We start from the raw sequence: 19,877 nt of genomic DNA, 5'->3' as shown, positions 1-19,877 counted from the left end.
GTCTAACTTAGTTTGAGACCTCCTCATGTTCATAAGTCTAAAGTTAACTGCCAAAATAGTCAAAAGGTGTTTCAAATGTGAATTCTGTTTTATTTACAGTGATATTTTTTTAAACATCAGTGTCCTCCTAAGGTGTCCTGTTTCCTGTCAGGAAAAACATCCTTGAAACAGTGGCGTCTTTATTTTTTTCCCCACTGACTTCAGAGTTTTCCTTAACTAGCTTATTTTGTATGCTTGAGGGAACATCTTGTTTGATTAAGATCTTGTTTTTTGTTTTTTTTTTGTTTGTTTATTTTTTTATTTCTTTGCTTTTTTTTAGGGAAAGTATTTGTGGTGTGGGAGGTTTGGGGACTGGAACTGTTTGAAGGCAGTGGTGAAGGACTTTCTGTTCATATCCAGAGTTTTGTTTTGATGTAAATAATCCAAATTCCATATTAATATTTAACTCTCAAAAGAAAACTGCACGTTTTGTACACTGTATAGAAAACACAACTTCGAATTGGAAGTTGTTTATACTGGATCTTTAAAAATGAGAAAATCTTGACAATGTTGACTTCTGTATTGCATTGTTTGTACAGAGATTTCTGAGCTAGGATTGAAACAGCTGATGCTGAATATGGTGTCTTTCACTGAGAACATGCCTGGAACATGTTTTGATAACCAATAACAAAGCTATACTTGGCTGGCTATGAAGTTGACTGTTACATTTAAAAAAACAAATGTATTTTTTTCCTGCATTGTGATAGATTCTTCTAAGCATTTTGAATTGTGTAGATTTCGTACACAGCATTACAAGCACTACAGTGGGAAAATGACACTGTGCACATTGCTTACAAGCCTGTAATGTTGTTAATGTAAATACTGCATTTTAGAACACTTTTTCTTTTTATAGAAAGTTGTTTTCAGGTTTGATGTGTGGTTTTTTGATAGGTTGGATGTTTCATTCACAAATAATCATTTTAGTGTTGCCTTTTTCCCAATGACCAAAATCCAATGTCTTATGTGTATTGTACACATTAATCTTAGTGTCAGGGATGAGTAAACTTTTCTTAATGCTGGCACACTTTGTACATATAGACTTGTTAATGACACACAAACCTCCATTTACTCACATGTACACGTATACACTTGACTAAAACAACTTTTATATTGTTGGGGAAACAAGTATGGATGCATGTTTTTGATATAGATATATACACACACACACACACACATATATATATATACACACACACAAACACACACAAGGGCTTTTAAAGTGCGAAATTTGACATCTGCAAAGAGGTTCAATCAAAGTTAGAAGACTGGATTTTCCTGCCAGAGCTAGGCTATGTTTACATTTGCTATAGTATTCTGAAGCCTTCCAATTATGTACTGTCTTGCACTCCCTCACACATTCGTCTGACTTGTGTGACTGCACCAATGGCAACTAGCACTCCCCACTCCACATGAACTGAGATTTCACACGGATATGCTGACTGATAAGATACTCCATCCGTTTTCCTGACAGCCTGTGCTTGAGCGTTGCAGACAATCTTGCTTTTGCAGAAATGCTCACTTCAAATAGGATGACACTCACCTGCATTCACTCAGAGCAAAGGTTTATTTGGGTCTTCTTTTGAGACTTTTTTTTCCTGCAGTGAGATTTAATGTGTTTTTGTGTTTTGATTTGCTTGATTCATTTGTAACCTCATTTGATATACTCTGGTCTGAGGTGTTTAACCCCTCTACTTTAGCAGCTATATTACCTTTAATGCCCTTCACAAACAGGTTGTCTGGTGGAGCATTTGGCATTGATAATCATTTCATGTGATGGACAAACTTATCAAATCTGTAGCCTAATACTTATAAGTGCCCAGTTTGTTTTTGCATTCAAGTCATAAGCCACAGACCACTGTAATGCATGATTGAAGATGATCACACTTGTAATCAGAGGGAATGAATGTGTCATTTTTCCTCAATCTAGCAATTACATCAAAGAATAAGGTTCTCATATCACTATATAGATCACGTCTATATGATCTTATGCAATGTTAAAAATATACAAACTAAGTATGAGGTTAAGGGGATAGATCTATATGGTCTTGCATACGGTAAACTCAATAAAAATGTTGTCATTCATGTGTGTGTAGCTTTTTTTTCCTCAGATGTTTACACCAGTGTAACAGATACACAATAGTACACATACGAATACATTTTTGTATTTTAATGAGCAGTAATCATGTACATCATACAGAAGCGGTCATACAGCTGTAGAGACTAGCAATAAAGTTATAAGCCAAGACAACACGTCCTGATTTTTGATAAATAGCGACCTCTGGTGCCACCTGTTAAAAACTCGTTCCTTTGGCATAGTTGCCTTGAAAAATGCCTGTTTAAAAGTAGACTTTTTTTTGAAAAAATATTATTCGTTTTTTAAATGAGAAAATAAAACAGTTCATAAATATGTGTGTTTCAGACAGAAATATTAAGTTAGCTTCTTTACAAGACTGTTGTAATTGTATACATAATGTTATGTGATTTGTCAAATGAAATTGTTCGGGTTAACGCTCTTTGGTCTGGGCAAAGATGTTCTATTAGACAAGATAGAAATCCACCTGTGTCTGTTAGAATGTAGTATCTTGCGCTTCAGTGTTCATGATGTAAGAAAAATAAGTTTCAGTTCATATAGCTATAAACTGTTTAAATGACAGGCAGTAGATGATTTTAATAATAAATATCATGCGTCTTTCGTATTGCTGAAAGTTCGATCTTTGCTTGTTTTATTTTATGAACAGGCAGCGGAACAGCGCATGCGCAAAGACCAACAACCGCAAAGCAAAGATGCTTTTTAGCCACCACAAAAAGATGCTTATGATGCACCGTGTGCTATCAGCAGAAGCTCCGCGACTCGAGTAAAATTATGACTTTAAGCAAATAACCAGTAAAAATCTTCCGGATGAATTATCATCTGTTAAAAAAAGACGCCCAAAAACGCAACCCGTTAAAAGATAAACCCGCAGCCTGATCTTCCTAGAGGTATTTAAGCGAAGACGGAAGTACGGGACGGATGACAGTTCGCTTCACTGTTTCTGTGTCTGAGTCGAAGCGGGTGGTTTTTCAGGAGGGAAACTTTGCAAGGTTTAACAGGATTTGAGCACGATTAATACATTTCGTTTATTTACCAGAGCCAGTGCAGCCATACTGAAAGGTAGGAGGACACTTTAATTAAAGCTTATATTAATTTTGTCGTGAATTCTCATATTTGAGCCGCTTCAGTTTGCGCCATTTTCGCTAGTTTGGTAATGCACAAATGTGCGCCTTTTAGCACTGGCGTTCTTTGTCCCTATTCTTAAATGGATTATGATATGGTTTTTTCCCGTGGTATATTTCACATCCCTGTTTCTCGTCCTGGACTACATATTATTAAGCGTTAGAGGAAAGGCACTGATTACTTTCTCTTATCCAAAATTGTGTCCAAATCAAGTGCAATTGCGCATTTTTGTGCTGCATCAGGCCGTGTCAGACGCTAACAGCGCCAGTGCCTGTTAAGATATAGCACGATTCTGGCGCACATGAGTTAGCTTATCAAGCTAACCGGTTAGCTTGCTAATAAAATAGCTTTGATTGTCAGCTTGTCTTGACAGCAAGTTTACAGCAAAGCTCAGCGAACATGAAACAATTTAAACGTCATTAGCTTCATTTCCCAAGGCTTTTAAGTTTAACACCAGGTACAACCGAAAGAGTGGGTGAAGGGTTTGTTGTAGACATGTATCACCACCGGCTAATGTTGCCCTGGCTAGCCAAATTAGCGTACCAGACTTGTCGATTCTAACGATACTTTTAGACACATAACTATCAGGCTGATGAAAACAGGTTACCATTACGTCTTTAATGGCCATATAATGTAGACCAAGTTGCAACTCCACTGTTAAAAAGTTAGTTAATATTGCGTGGGCACTTACTAGTTACTGCTAGTAGCCACAGTGTTGCTGCTTTGCCTCGTTTTCATTAATTCCGAAAGTATCGTTACTATAGAGATAAATGGACATTCCTATGGAGGGTTTTAATGAGAGCTTCTAAGTGTCTTTGAGGGGGACTTCTAACACAGTGATAGATAGCCAGGTCTGTAAAAGGTAAAAGTGAGGACAGTCACACAATCTCTCAAGATGCACTGTGGATGGGTTGTGTGTTAATTACCCATAATTGTATCCCGGTGATTTAAATTTATTTAGAGAGGGGGGGACTAATTAATTAAAATGTGCAAACCAAACAAGTCCAATACAGTGGAAATAAGAAACTGTAGCTCATAATCTGAGCTAGATTTTAACCATAGATGTGATACCACTACTTTAGATTACTTTATGGAGGATGGGACCTTACCTGTCACTGTTGGGGCCCAACAATATTGCATTAGTAGGGCCAATATTCTTTATGTAATTTATATAATATTCAAATAAACATTTTTCCCCAGTGATCCCTCAAACGTGGTTAACACTTGTGACAAAGATATGTAATGAACAACAAACAACATATTGGCACTGAAACAGTAAATTTTTCCATGTATTTTTATTAATCAGAAATAACAAAAAACAATCTGTGTCATGGTCTGTGGGGGAAGAAATAGTTTTCTTGTAGGAGTGTATCAGTCAACATATGCTGATACAGCTGTAGACCGAAAGCTGTAATAGGTCAGTATCGGGTCTGTTATAATATCAGTTGACTGATAGATTTGTCAGGCTCCGATTTAGGTCACTTTTTTCTTACTTTTTACTTTACAGAAGATAGGAGCTTACCAGTCAGTGTAATGTGATCACAGTCCTAGAAGTATGTCTGAAAAACTCCCCACCACTGGCGCTGAGCCAAAATGAGGTTTCTCTCATCATGCCGCTTCTGATTCTCTTGTATCACTGCTTTAGACCAGTTTACAGAATTTTGGAGGTCATGTCTCATTGTGCTTAGAGAGACAGAAATTGTGAGAATCTTAAAAAATAGACCAAAGCAATCAATATTACAACTACATATTATTTTGATATCAATTAGTCTGACTTCTCCTTACCATTGACAGTTCTGCTTTATAGTGTTTCTGAAAGTAGAGCAAAATACCCCATTGTAAAGTCCATCAAGCCATTTTAAGCTTTTTGTCTGACCAGCAGTCCAAAACCCAAAGATAGTCAATTTCCAATAATATAAAGCAGATAAAAGCACCTCCTTACGCCCTCCTTGCAATTGTTTTGCTTTATAATTGCCATAATAAAGTTGTCATTTGAGCTCTAGAAGTGGTGTATCGTTATTACAAGGTCATTTCAAGGCAGTGACTTCCTCTGACTTGGTGAATCCACACTGCCAAATCAGACCTGATGTCGAGCACGGTTTCATGTAATTGACTTGACATTTCTCTTTTATTCCAGGAGTCCACAAATCATGTCAGGCATTGCATTGAGCCGGCTTGCCCAGGAGCGCAAGGCATGGCGGAAGGACCATCCTTTTGTAAGTAGCATCTTATGAGATGCACCTGCTTTGGCTTCACTGTGAGGGCTATTTAAGCTTTCATTATACTGTGCAGTGTCAAGTCCTCTAGTCAACACTGTTACTTCACTTGTCTTAACTGTAACTGTTTGTTCTCCTATTGACTTTTTCAGGGATTTGTTGCTGTACCAACAAAAAATCCAGATGGAACCTTGAATCTCATGAATTGGGAATGCGCTATTCCTGGCAAGAAAGGGGTATTGTTGTGTTTTAAAGTGTATTTGCATACAGTATATCTTTCAATTTACATAGCAACCACTGCTGAATGGAAAACACTGAGCTGTATAAGACAATGGCATTTCTGTAACATAGAAAAGAGCATGCATTGTTTTAAAGAAGTTGTATGGTAAAAAATTGATTATTCACTAGCCATTTGGCTGATGGATGATGAAGGTCAATTTGCACCTTGCTAGCATGTTTTTCTGACACTCAAAACAATGACAACAAACTCATGCATCTGTACGTCTGGATACTTGCAACAGGAAGGTAGTCATGGTGAAGAAGCAAAAGCGATGCAAGGTCTGGCTTCATTTCATGAGTAAAGTAGAAAACAGCGCTAGCTAAATTCAAGGAAGAAACTGACCTGTCACTAATTTCTGTTAAAGGAGCACTTTTAAGTTAAATGGGAAAACTTATTTTATATGAACGAAAAACACTGTACACTTGAGATTCATATATTTTTTTTCCAAGTCCTAATTTTTTTAGTTTTTAATATCATGATAAACATATAATGGACTTTATTATTGTACAGTGTTTTTTTGGGGGGGGGCTTTTTATGCCTTTATTGGATAGGACAGCTGAAGAGCAGACAGGAAACAGGGTGAAGAGAGGGGGGATGACACGCAGCGAAGGGCTGCAGGCGGGAGTCAAACCAAGCGGCCACTGCAGAGGACTGACAGCCTCAGTACATGGGGCAGACGCTTTACCAACTGAGCTATAGGGCTGCCCCGTACAGTGTGTTTTTGGTATCATTATATCTCTGTTATAACATTAGCACCATGCAGGCAGGATTAGCATTTTTTTCTTTGACTACAAAAACCTAACTGAAACTATGCTGTACAAATATTCAGTCATTTTATCCATTTTAGACGATGACAGACTGTTGCGACAACTCGCTTACAGGCTGCAGCCAGTTTGATTTGCCCGTCAGCTGAGAACCATGTGTAGGCCTTCTTTTACCCCCACAGAAAACCGATCAGGAATCGATAACGAACTGGACCAATAATCGATAATTGTATTGGTAAAAGTAGAATATAATTTCCTATCCCTAGTTATGTCTTGAATTTCCTATAGTGGCCGAATGGGAAGGGGATATAACGAGAGCACTCAGATTTTCAGGTACCAAAACAGATGTAAAAATTTGACCATTCTTAGTGATGGCTTGAGCTATGATAACTCTTAAAACTGCTTTTAAAATTGATAAGATTTTACTTATTTTAGTGGAGACTTGTGTACATATATGACATGACCTTCTTTTATGAAGCTGATCTAACAGTTGTGCGTCTCCTCAGACTCCGTGGGAAGGCGGTCTGTTCAAACTGCGCATGTTGTTTAAGGATGACTATCCTTCTTCACCTCCAAAATGTGAGTTTCTGTGTCTCACTTGTGTTCAGTATAAATACAAATGTTATTTCAATTACTACAGTATATAAAGTTATGCTTTAACAAATGCGTGCAGAAATCTGTCTGTGTTATTCAGTCAGTAAATGGACTCTAACAAAGCCTGCACAGATAAAGGCCTCATCTGTAATGTAAAGTGCACAGTATGTGTCTTCCTTTGAGGACATTTTCCTTTATGAGCCATGATTTGTCTTGACACTGGCTGTAACACTGTAATTAAAAAGGTTACTCTTGTTCAAGCTTTCTCACTAAAACTGAGCACTGTTGGACCTGCTTGACATCTTGGCTCTTCTTGGTTGGATAGCCTGTATTGTCCACCTCACAGTAGTAGTAAACAGGTTTTTCCCACATCACCATTTGAGTTTGAAGGCTTGTTGATGACTTCTAAACGCTGCAAAGGTTGTTGAAGCCGATTTAAAAGCAACTGGACTCTCTCACTACTACATACCGCTCCTCCTGTGGGCTTGATATTTATTCATTGTAAGGAGTCATTTTAATTTTATTCATCCATTTCGGTTCATGAGAAAGTATTGTTCACTGTGTGCTGGTGGTGGTTTGAGAGCCGATGCAAACATGACGCTTAACTGGTTGTGATAATTTGACTATTCAAGCACGAAAACACTTATCCTATTGGCCTATTGTGTGAACCAAATCATTACATGACCACTGTGGGCCACTCGTCAGGGCACTGTGACGTTACGTGTTTCTAATATCCAGCAACAGGGCTGGTGTTGTCTGAATGTCACATTAAAATAACGTTAAGCCTTTGCTTTTGTGAACAACACAAGCTGCTGCCTTCAGTGGAACAGTTCAGTCGGTGTTAACTGTGAAAAAGCCTGGCAACATTTGTGGAATTTGTTCATCTTGTCTGACATTTGTAATGGATCCGAAACACAAGTGCCCTTATGTGTGTATGTGTGTGTGTGTGTGTGTGTGTGTGTGTGTGTGTGTGTGTGTGTGTGCGCGCGCGTGTCTCAGGTAAATTTGAGCCTCCACTCTTTCATCCAAATGTGTATCCATCAGGCACAGTATGCCTATCTATTCTAGAGGAGGACAAGGACTGGAGACCAGCCATCACAATAAAGCAGGTTTGGATTAACAATCACACCTCATTTACATTACAGGGCTTTTCCAAAGCTGTCTTTTTATAATTGGCTTCTCTCTCTCTCTCTCTCTCTCTCTCTCTCTCTCTCTCTCTCTCTCTCTCTCTCTCTCTCTCTCTCTCTCTGGTGTCACGAGGGTTCATATAAGTGCTGAGAATCCTTGAAAAGTTTTAATGTAGTGTTTTCAAGGATTGAAAAGTGCTTGGATTTTAGATAAAGTGCTTGCAACTGTAATTGCATTCAGGTTATATAGGAGGACAAGTCTATTCACAGACAGGTGACACATTTTGAAACATGAAACTTGGGTTTCCTTCAGTTTGTCACCCTCATAAAATGTAATTCTGGTGTATCGTATCGTCTAGTTTATAGTACACTAACATCTGATGAAAAGTGGCAAAAACATATGCATATATGTATCTAATTATGTAATTTATTTTGAAGGAATGCTGTAGGACATAAATTTGTATCTGCAGGTGGCTACAGTAATGTGAGGTTTCTGTTTTTCAGTTATAGCATAGTTTTTAAATGATTCAACAAGATGTGTAATATATCGTCAGCATATATCTCTATTTGTACCAACTCTGCTAGAAAATAAGTTTTTGAATCCTTCAGCGAGATCTAACCCCAATAAGAATTGTTTCAAGTTCAGTTCAATGCAACAGACTTAAAACTTTTGTGACTAACAAATACAAGCAGCCAAAAAATGCCAAAACTTTTTAATTGCGGATTCAGTTTGTCTAATGGGTTCATTTGTCCTACAGATCTTATTAGGTATCCAGGAACTCCTAAATGAACCAAATATCCAGGATCCAGCCCAAGCAGAGGCTTACACAATCTACTGGTAAGTGATATTGAATTTTATCTTTTTATTATGCTGAAATGTAAAATTGCTACAAGTGACGTGTCTGGGGAAAAAAAAAGCAAAGTTAAAGAGAAGTCAGTTTCTGAGCTCTTATGAACAGTGCCAAAATCACTTTCCAGCTTGAAACTGGTGAATTATACTTGGATTGTAATACCATAGACATGTTAGGACACAGTATTAAAACGATAGGAATGGAGGGGACTAATGGATTAATACAACACTATAAAACCTTGGAGTAGCAACTGTACCATTGTTACAAAGTTAGCAAAGCAGCTCCTGCCTAATGTGAACACATTAGCCGTGTGTCCATTGATGTATTTTTATGCACATTTTGAAGTCTCGTATTAGAAAAGGTTGGAACCAGCAAAATTTGAAAAAATTCACATTCTTTTTAATCACTTAAAGAGGTTTTTACTTTAAATATTAGGAGTTAGTGCACTTAATGGGAGATGGAAATGAGCTCCAGCATACTGAACATTTGACACACATGACTGATCAGCTGACTGTAACACATCCATGATCGCTCCACATAGGCCCGCTGGATTTTTTCTCACATCAATGCATGAAACAAACCGATGTCCTATCTCTGCTGTGTTTTCTACGTTGTTTGACTGACATTGTGGGTATAATGGTTTTCCGATTGGAGAATTGGCGCCACCTACTGCTTATCTCAGTGAACCAACTCTAATAATCTCATAACTCTAGTGCAGGGGCCTGCAACCTGAGGCTCCCGAGCCACATGTGGCTCTTAAGCTCCTCTCCAGTGGCTCCCTGTAATAACATTATTTTAAAAATATTTTTCATGTTTGATTAAGGTTGCAGACCCCTGCTCTAGTGTATGGAAACAAGCATTCACTTTTTTTGCCACTTGACTCCAAATTTGCTTTAAAGTTGCAAGACATTTGGATTAAAATACAGCTGTTGGCAATATAACTGCAAGATCAGGATGATTAGTGATGAAGTGCTGAAGTATAAACTGTAGTGATCGAGGTAGAAGCTTGACCTCTATGGATTTATTTGTGTGCAACCTATGGAACCACCGAATCCTGAAGATAGTTTTTACCTTGTGTGACTTGTGTACAATATTATATTAATATGATCTTACAGGGGATTCTGTTGCAAACATGTCTAAAATACAGTGTGTCTGAAGAGAGCTCTGAAAGGATTTTTTTGCTCTTTCTACTTTTAATAAATTTGTCAAATATGATTTCATTTTTCTTCCCTCTTAGTTCTGACTTGAGCAAATGATCAGAGCACCATGGTAATGATTTTTTATTTTTTTTAAACTTCTTTGCAGCCAAAACAGAGTAGAATATGAAAAAAGAGTTCGAGCACAAGCCAAAAAATTCTCCCCCTCGTAAGGGTGAAGACTTTGCTCCGCTGTGGCAGAAGGAATGGGTTTAACAAGATCACCTCCCCGCTCAGTCTCGAAATGAATGTGCTCCTCTCACATCAGGACTTGCTTAAAGACTTCTATTTAAACTCCACACATTCTGTGCCATCCGTTCTCCTTTGACCTATCATTTTTTATTCTTAATTGCCAGTCGGCGCATTATGCTGGGAGGGGATGGGTGCTTCAGCACCCTGGTCATTTCTTTTAAACATTAATTGTCTTATGTGGTGCAAGGGACACAGCTCGGTACCAGTTTCATCAACTCCATGCAAGCTGGCTGTCATCAATGTTCAAGGAAGAAAATGTCGTCTTTTTATTTTGCTCTTTCACAGGGTCTATTCCTTTATGTTTCCCCCTTTATTTTCCATGAATTTAATGTAAAATTAGCTTATTTCATTGTCAGTATTTCAACTGCTGTATAATGAATGGCACTTTTATACTGTTGTATCTCACTAGTGTCTCTAGATGGCTCTGTCTAATTCTCTTTCCCAGGTTTTCTATTCAGCATGCTGTAATATATGATAGAATCTGCTGCCTTGGCTGTCTTTTTGTTATTCAGAGTGTTTGCTATGAAATAAATAAAAATGGCCATGATGACTGAGGCAGGTAGGCTTACTTCTGTATCAGACGTGAAGGTTATATGGTGCTTTGTTGATGTATGTGTTGGCGTAAATAAAACTTTCTACAAAATGTTTGCATTTTCTTTATTAAATGAGTAAAATGGACAAAGTACAACTCAGAAACAAAGCAGACTATAAAGTCATCAAAAGAAATATCAGGCAAAATGAATTTGAAGCCCGTCTGAGAACTTTTGTTTATAATGCTTTTATAATCCATTTAATGCAAGTAAAAGATTTTGCAATTAACATTTACATATACATAATGCTGTGGAAACTTTTTACAAATAGAAGTATACCCTAAAGAGTGGTTCCCATCCTGGGGTCAGGACCCCCACACAATAAATCAGGGGCCATGTGATAATTGACAGTTTTGTTTTTTTGTTTTTTTTTTAAGCTTTTTTGTTATAGAAAATTATATGCTGAGCTTATGATATTTATCTAGTCTTTGCTTTTTGCTTTGTTTTTTTTCTACATGAAATTATGGCTTGCTTAAACTCCTGAGGCGTTAAAATGAAATGTTCTGAGAAGCGAAAATCTTTGGATCTGCTCATAACGTCTTGGTATTTGCAATGTGTGATGAGGGTCAGCAAAATAAAGGGTCATGGCAAGAAACAAGGGGAACCACTGCCCCAAAAATCAACAAGAGGCCAAATACTAATGCACTGTGAAAAAAGTGAAGAATGAACTGTTAACTTTAGTAGTTGGAGTGTTGTTTTGAAGCATCATGTTTCCCTGTGTAGATGTGTGTAGTTGAACTTTTAGGCCCAACATTATTCGATCTAACAGTTTTAGTGATTCTGTCCAGTTACAGGGATAGCTGCTATCAACCAATAAAGTCTTTAAAGTGAAATATGTATATTGGCTGAAAATGAATATTTCTGCCAATATGACTCGTATGCAAAGTATCTCGGGGTTCAAGTTCTTTTTGAAGTGTCTGAGATGGATCTCTGTAAAAACAGATTTTTGAGTCCAACTCAAAACTCTTATGTTTTGAAAAAGTTCTACCAACTAAATGTTTTGTTGTCATAACTTACTTTTGTTCTTTAGTTAAACTTAAACCTTTGAGGGAGGTTCTAATACTCAAATATTCATGTTTATCCAAATAAGAGAAAAAGGCACGTTTGTTAACTTGTTTTTACAATAAGTTATTTGCAACGATTGCTCAGCAATAGTCGAATGAGGAGGAGCCAAATCATATTCCTTCAAAACTACAAATTTAATTGCCCATCAAGAGCTGTCAACCCGACCATTAAAACAAATTTGTGGAAACAGAGAAACAGGCACCCACTAAAAAGTCTGTTAAAAGTAGTTTTCTTGTTTTGCCCAGTCAGTATGTACATTTTGAAACTAGGCTGTACGGGAGAGACTTTATTTTCTGTTATTGTAAAAATATGTTTATATATTGGTATCAGCAAAAAATCTGCAAAAGTCCAATAATCATACGACTCTATCCAGTTATTCGGCCATCTATAAAAAACATCAGCTTACGCTTCAGTGACAGCATCCACTCTGATCATCCCCATTGGGCAGGATTTTGTTGACAGGCTCCCATGGTGCTCTGCTGGGACCAGACTGGTCTGCTGGAAGGCGCTCAGAGTGCAGTACTCGTTGCAATAGAAAGGGGGGTCCCTCTCCAGGGACGTGTGGCTGCAGAGCCAACACCCAGAGTCCCCCTCAGCAGGGCTACCTGGCTGTGAGCTCAAGGTCAGACTCTTGAGTGAGCTCCCTGTAGCTGATGCTGGAGCCATGGTGCTCACAGCATAGGAGATGCCCAGCAGAGAGGTATCGCAGCCTGGGTCAGTGATGTTGCTGTAAGTGCTGCTCTCCATTAACTTGTGGTGGAACTGGGGCTGACACTCTTCCTCCTGGACATCCACACACTTGGTTAACATGTCGATTTGGAGCGTCTCCTCCGCCTTCAGCATGTCTGCTGTCTTTTCTCGCGTAACCACCCAGCTCTACAATCATAGTCAAGTTTAGGGACATTTTCGTGAGATAGTCCATATTTTATGTACAATTGGGTCACTGAACAAAAGCAGATGCAGTGATTTGCGAATTTGCAAATTCTTTTTGACCTACAATTAGAGTTCAAGACAAGATATTTAATGTTCACGTTGGCACTTAACTGTTTTTTTTTTTGTAATTATACACTGATTTCAGAATTTGATGCCTCCAACATGTTCCTAGAAAATTGTGACAGGGGTAATAAAAGACTAGGGAAACTTAAAGAACACCTGTTTGGATCACACAGCCATCCACATCCACAGCCAAACGTTAACTGGTAACAGCTGTAGTATCATGGTTGGGTATGAAAGGGGCATCCTCGAAAGGCGATACAATTAAAGGCAAAAGCCCAAAAATAATCTTAAAAAAAAAAAAATTTAAGAATGTTTCTCAACATACAATTTCAAGGAATTTAGGGATTTCACTATCATAGTATTAAAAGATTCAGAGAATCCAGGGAAATCTCTGCACGTACAGGGAAGGGCTGAAAAATAACACTGAATGCCTGTGACCTTAAATCCTGAGCTCATCTGAGATGGACTGACAGATAGAGGAAAAATGCGGTGGTGTAACGAGTCCACATTTCAGATTATTTCTTGAAATCATGGACGTCCTGTCTTCTGGGCTAAAGAGGAGATGGACAACACAGATTGTTAGATTGTTAGAGTCCATGGCATCATTGCTAACTGTCACATATGTGAAGGCGCCATTAACGCTGAAAGGTACATACAGGTTTCGGAGCAACGTATGCAGCTTTTCAGTCCCTGCTTATTTCAGCAGGACACTTTCTACATGTTACAACAGTGTGACTTTGTGGTAAAAGAGTGCGGCTACTACAAGTTGCAAGCATCAAATTCAGAAAGAATGTACACAAAAAAACAATTAAGTTAATATGCTGAATATTAACTGTCTTGGCTGTACTATATTCAACTGAATATAGTTAAAAAAAAGGATTTGCAAATCATTGCATACTTTTTTTTAAATTTCCATTGTACAGCTTCCCAGCTTTTTTGGAATTGGGGTTGTAAACTTACCTTGAAATCTCCCTGACAGTCACTGTACAAGGTGTGGAAATAGGGTGCTGGAGTTGGGATGAAGGCACCTTGGCTCCACCTGTAAATGTGAGGAATATAAAGATAATACGTAGGTTGTATGAGATGCGTTTGGCATTTTCTGAGGAGTATAAAGCTGTAGGAGGACCTTACTTTTTGAATGGCCCGTAGCAAATCAGTAAGGCGAGTGGCACCACCACACATAAGGGGATGAACACCTTAGCCAGTCCAAACACAAATGTGTTTGATGCAGGATCTGGACGGACACTGAGTTCGGCATTCACTTGAAAAAAAGAGGCAACAGAGGAACACATAGTTCAGAAAGGTGAATCAAAGACGTTAATTTGCAGTATCTGCTTTCTCAGCTGACTGTTTTGAGGAGACTCACCAGTCACAGCTGCCTCCATCTTCCAGTAAACCTCAGAGGACCACTCACTCCACTGTCCCTCGTAATGAACCTGATTAGGACTAGAGCGCACCCTGGCAGCGTACTCGGTGTCTGGCATAAATATTTGATCGTCCACAAAATAACTCGAACTGTCGCTGTTGATTACGTGTGGTATCACCTGAAACAAAGAAAGAGAAACATCCTGTATAGAAACCCAACATTTTTTCTATCATTGAGTAAACTGACAACCCCTGACTAAATGATATATTTTGCGGATATTTCATATTATATTCAGTGTGTGATAATAACAGCAGAGACCAATTGGTAAACTGTACAATTAGCCCAAATAATGAACACAATAACTGCAGGAAGTTTGTGTAAAATAAATGATTTGGATGAATTTTGAGCAGATTATTCCTGTGAATGTTGCATCAGAGATTAGTGCTCCTGATATCGGAACCTTTTATACAATTCTAATAGGTTAATGTGGTCAGTGCTTACTGGAACAGAGCCATCATTGAGTTCTAAATTAAACGCCTTTTACTTGTTATGATTAGTCCAAATGTCTGCTGCAGAAAAGGCCTATGGGTCAAACAAAGTCACAGTTTCACAGTCACACATTTTCACCCACACACTGTTGCTGCACTGAGCTGATGACCACAAAGACCATTGATGACGTCGTTGTGGTATTTTCTCATTTCAAAAAATTGTCTTGGCAGCTTGGAGTGGTCGCTGCAGTGGCAAACGTAATAGGCAAAGTCAAACCAAAATACGCCAGTGGTTATCAGATTATTCTAAATTTTATCATTAAATTACATGGTACATTTGTCTGTTTTGTACTTCAATTCATCAGGTTGCATGTTTAAGATTGAATTCATTAACTGATTACCGACTTGCCAATAGACGGGCTTTTATGCCTTTATTTTCATGGGACAAGAAAGGGCTGGCCTGAAACTAACCCACGGCCAACGCACAGGCCCCAGCCTCAGTACATGGGGCACATGCTCTACAAACCAAGCTCCCAGGGTGCCCCAGATTGGGTTCTTCCCAGTTTGGTATTACAAACGCAAATCCTAACTAACTTTAGGAATCTTATTTTACTTCATCCTGTCTTATCTTACATCCTATATATTCAATCCAACATTGCTTATCGACCTTTATGTCTGTCGCATAGCAACCTACATTTGTTTTCTCATGTTGAGGAGCTAAACCACCTTGTAACCATTGTTTTTTTTTAACCCACTGAAACATTTGAAACATACAAAAAAAAAATGGAGCAAAATCAATGATGGACACTTGACCTCTAGACAGTTGAGTTAGAGGTCAAACATGTTTATAACAAGGCTAACTGGGAAAATAAAAGAAACAGAATGGGCTGATAGCAGACGCAGTTCCTGCCGTACCTGACGCCATTGTGCGAAGCAGTAATAGAGCAGCCATTCAGATTAAACAAGTTAACTAAGATCAGGCTAGCTACTGTTGGCTAACACTACGACTACTGTTAATTATTGCTACCATTAGCAAATGCTGCTGTTACTGAACAATACCATTGGCTACTGTTAGCAAAAACTGCGGTTAGGTACCGTTAGTGAACTCTGGTACGCTGCCATTTGCTACCATTTGCTAGTTAACCTTTAGTTAAGAGTGTAGAGATTATTCAAGATTTTGGGAAGTTAGGATGCTTGTGTCATACACATTTCCTATCTTAAGTAAAGATAGGAACAATGGCACAGGAACTGCTCATCTGTAATTGCTAAATCAGGTCCTACCTCTAATTACAGTGGTAATGAAACAGTTAAGATAGGATCTGCAGGTTAGGAAGTTAAGAGCTGTTTCCCCAAAAAGTTTTATTCTCTTATCCCCACCAACAAAGAGTGCCCCATTTTTGCTTGTCTGTTATTGAGTCTTACATTATGTGTGTCTCCTCTTTTGTAGTAATGGAGCTGATACTGCAGGTAGGTGTTCAGGTCTGTGGAAGTATATTTCTCATAGGTGCTTTTCCAGGTGAAGTGGTGTTGACTTGAGTTATGGCTCACTGTGAGGCAGCATGGTGGGTTCGGTTTAACTGATGAGAGGACACACACACACAAAAGGCAGTTTTTAAAATTATGTCATCATTATTATTATTTTTTATTATTATTATTTATATTTTTTAAATAATATATACATGAGAGTTTCTGGTTATGTGAAAAGATCAGTGTTTTCCTTACTGTTGACCACAGGCTCATATTCTTCATCCAGCAGGTCACAGGTTTCAACCCCATTGTGACAAAGTGAGATTTCATAGGTGTTTAAATCATTAAAGGTGTATAAATAATAGTCTTCATCAAGCACTGGAGCAGATGTTTTAACAGAACAGAAGTAGTTCCCATCTGTGTTTGTCAGCATGCACACAAACGTCTTTCTGCACAACGAGGAGAGGAGAAACGCTAATGAAATACACTATCAACATCACATTTAAGGTCATCCATAATTCATATCTGCTAGTGAAAAAGAACCTCACAGTTCATTTATTTCTGTGATTGTGAGCCAGTAGGAGTGGTTGCTGTCTGAAGTGTCTTCTGATGGGGCGATGCTCAGGGAGCAGTTAATGGTGACCACGTAATCGTTCACACAATGAAGATTGTGGTCCACTCCTGGAAAATATACATGCAATGTTTTAATTGGAGTGTAAGGAGTCAAAACTGAGATTTTACAAGTAAAGTATGTAACAAGCATATAACTTTAACCCTACATCGTAAAAATAAACAATTTGTTTTAACTTCAAAAAGTTAGTGTCCGAGCTGCCTTAAAATTTTAATTTGACTGAATTTGAAAAAACTTGAAAGTTGTGTTTTCTTGTAAAAATCCAAAACAACCGACCTTCTCTGTCATTAACTCAGTTGTAGTTGAGAAAAGCAGCTTAAGATATTAAGCTGAACCAACAACTCCTCAGTCATGCTGACGAACATTACAAAAAATGTGATTTTCCTTTACACTTTAATTTTTCTTCATCTCACACAAAGAACTAACAGCTGCAGCTACTCCTGTTGGAGCTACTTTGTCCCAGCATTGGCATAAAGACAATAAGTGAAATTGCTCTCAGTGATTCATTAAATTGTAACAGTTCAATTTTAAACATGATTATTTGCAGTGCTTTTCATTATTGTGAAAATGAGCAACCGCTTTAAAGTGTATTACACAGACCCACAGCAAGTTTTAAGTTTTCATCATATATGTTTTTGTCAAACTATAAAAAAAGAAGGGTCGAGAGTTTGCATGCATGCAATTGTCTTTCCTGGCCGCAAACGATAAATTCTTAAATTCAGCTGAAGATGAAGATGGAAATGGGGACAAAATCCACATTCCTCTTTCTGAGCAAAAATGTGGACATAATGTTTTTTATCAAATAGGACTAATTTTGAAAAACGCCCACCTGATTTGAGTAAGACAGACTGATTCAGCTTAACCTCAGAAGTCATTTTTTATACAGAACAAAGACTGGATTGTGTCCCCATCTCTTCCACTAAAATCGCTTTACAGCAACCAGTAATACTTTCAATGCACATAGGATAGACTAGGAAAAATGCGAACCTATCCTTTATATGTACAATGAAAAAACGGCAACATTTATCAATGATGCATCGAGATCTACAACAGCATACATATTGGATGGGGCGATAAAGATCCTGTGAGTCATATCAGTGAGAAATCTTCTCAAAATAATGACTTTGTATTTCAAAATGATGAGTTAGATGTTATTTTTAGATACTAAGTCATTAGTTTGAGAAAGTTTCTCATAATAATGACTTACAGAATCTTTTTCTCTCATTATACTCTCGGAAATGGGCTTGAGCTAGCTATTAGTACAAAACCATGAATAAAAGTTATATAAGAATAAGAAAGCTTAGCAGACTTTTCCCAGACAGGTCAAAGTTTACGCTCCAAGCAATATTGATGAGCATTTATGTATATATTTTTAAAAACTCAAAATACCAGCAGAGACATAACCTGTGATAGGATTACCATGCAGATAGACAATGTTGGTAGACAGGTGCAGAAACACGGTCAGCAGGAGCTTCAGCCTCGGTGGAGAGCACCAGTCCATCACACCAGACAGTCCGGACATCACCTCGGTCCTGAGGGGTCTCAATTATGTCATGCTGCCCCGAAGTGCTGGTAGAAATTGTTTTTAACATAGACTGAGAGGGAGGTTTCAGTCAGTCTCTTCACGCTGATTGCTATCACTCACTGGTGGAGAGGATGTGCTTTTTTAAGAGAGCAGTTGTAAATTGAAAGTGTGTGAAAGGGGTAAGACGAGTCGCATGTCACAACAGCACAATGTCATATTAACTTTAGTAGGTCTTTTCATTAAGTTTTGTTCATGATCAGTCAAGTTTTTCATGCACAGACCCTATTTTAATTGCTTTAAATAATTAAAACAATTCAAATAAAAAAAATCTGAAATGCTCTGGGTCTGTTAATGTTTTGCCCTTTATGGTGAACTGAGGTGCATCTAAATACTTTCAGTGTCCTTTAGATGTTTTCACTCATAGTAAAGTACTGAATTAGCACAAAGCTGACACACATTGTTGTCACATCAGCACTGTGGTGACACTCACTTTGATTGATGACTTGATAAGACACCAAAAACACAAATGCAATACAATGCAGTGAAGCTTTTTCTCTCAAGCACTACAAACAAATCTTGTCACAACAATCCCCCTGCACTCTGCATACTGTATAGTGCATGGATTGTGGCACTTGGACATTGGCTACAGGAACTTCCACCCTTGATCAGACAGATTTGATCCTGTTCAACCAGTTATCCAATGGCAACTGACTCTTTCTAAGTCCTGCACCTATTTGTTCTGTGCACCAAAAACAGTTGAGAAAGCTCGATAACTGGTGGACCCTTATTCAAGTTTCTCCTTTTATGTTTCCAATGCTATGTGTTAAGCTAATCTAAGTTGAGGATAATAATACATTTTGAAGATGGTTCAAATGCAACATATAGTTACATATATAGTGATTTATATACATCTTAACTTAGTTATCTTAAAACATGGGCATATGCTAGTTAACTAGCTTGCTAATCCACCTAATTTATCATAGCTAGATAGTTAGATCTTATAGCTAATGTTAACAAAACATTAACTAACTAGTTAACTCAGAGTTGATGTAGATTAGCTAGCTAGTTAGCATTCTACTACAGAGCACAATATTGGATAAGTAGCGAGATAACGATTGATGTAGATTAGCTTGCTAGTTAGCTAGTGTTTTGCTAACATTAGCTAATGTGAGAGGTGACTATACATATATAGATTCTGCATGTCTCCTAGCAACAT

The 19,877-nt window shown here is 38.0% G+C and overlaps 2 protein-coding genes across 3 annotated transcripts; one reads left to right on the top strand and one right to left on the bottom strand.

The window, feature by feature from the left end:
* The first annotated feature begins 2,882 nt into the window (after positions 1-2,882).
* On the top strand, positions 2,883-11,176 carry ube2ib (ubiquitin-conjugating enzyme E2Ib). 2 transcript variants are annotated; one of them, XM_084740614.1, is made up of 7 exons: positions 2,883-3,190; positions 5,391-5,469; positions 5,622-5,705; positions 7,020-7,092; positions 8,152-8,216; positions 8,993-9,072; positions 10,391-11,176. In XM_084740614.1, exons 2-7 carry the CDS (start codon positions 5,404-5,406, stop codon positions 10,452-10,454), a joined length of 432 nt encoding a protein of 143 aa, XP_084596740.1. In that variant the 5' UTR covers positions 2,883-3,190; positions 5,391-5,403; the 3' UTR covers positions 10,455-11,176. The 2 variants fall into 2 exon arrangements, with proteins under 2 accessions (XP_084596740.1, XP_084596739.1); XM_084740613.1 differs by having other exon boundaries at positions 2,918-3,190; positions 8,107-8,216.
* Positions 11,177-12,098: 922 nt separating this feature from the next.
* LOC146311851 (interleukin-21 receptor) lies at positions 12,099-18,782 on the bottom strand. The gene is made up of 8 exons (XM_084740897.1): positions 18,556-18,782; positions 17,054-17,186; positions 16,761-16,954; positions 16,461-16,615; positions 14,551-14,728; positions 14,316-14,445; positions 14,145-14,223; positions 12,099-13,064 (listed from the first exon to the last, which is right to left on the bottom strand). Exons 1-8 carry the CDS (start codon positions 18,656-18,658, stop codon positions 12,591-12,593), a joined length of 1,446 nt encoding a protein of 481 aa, XP_084597023.1. The 5' UTR covers positions 18,659-18,782; the 3' UTR covers positions 12,099-12,590.
* Positions 18,783-19,877: the final 1,095 nt, after the last annotated feature.

The sequence above is a fragment of the Lutjanus erythropterus genome, chromosome 17, assembly GCF_056507025.1.
Source record: "Lutjanus erythropterus isolate fLutEry1 chromosome 17, fLutEry1.hap2, whole genome shotgun sequence".
In the NCBI taxonomy this organism is placed as follows: Eukaryota; Metazoa; Chordata; class Actinopteri; order Lutjaniformes; family Lutjanidae; genus Lutjanus; species Lutjanus erythropterus.
The sequence above is the reverse complement of the archived record's forward strand: the minus strand, read 5'-3'. Positions and strand labels throughout refer to the sequence as shown.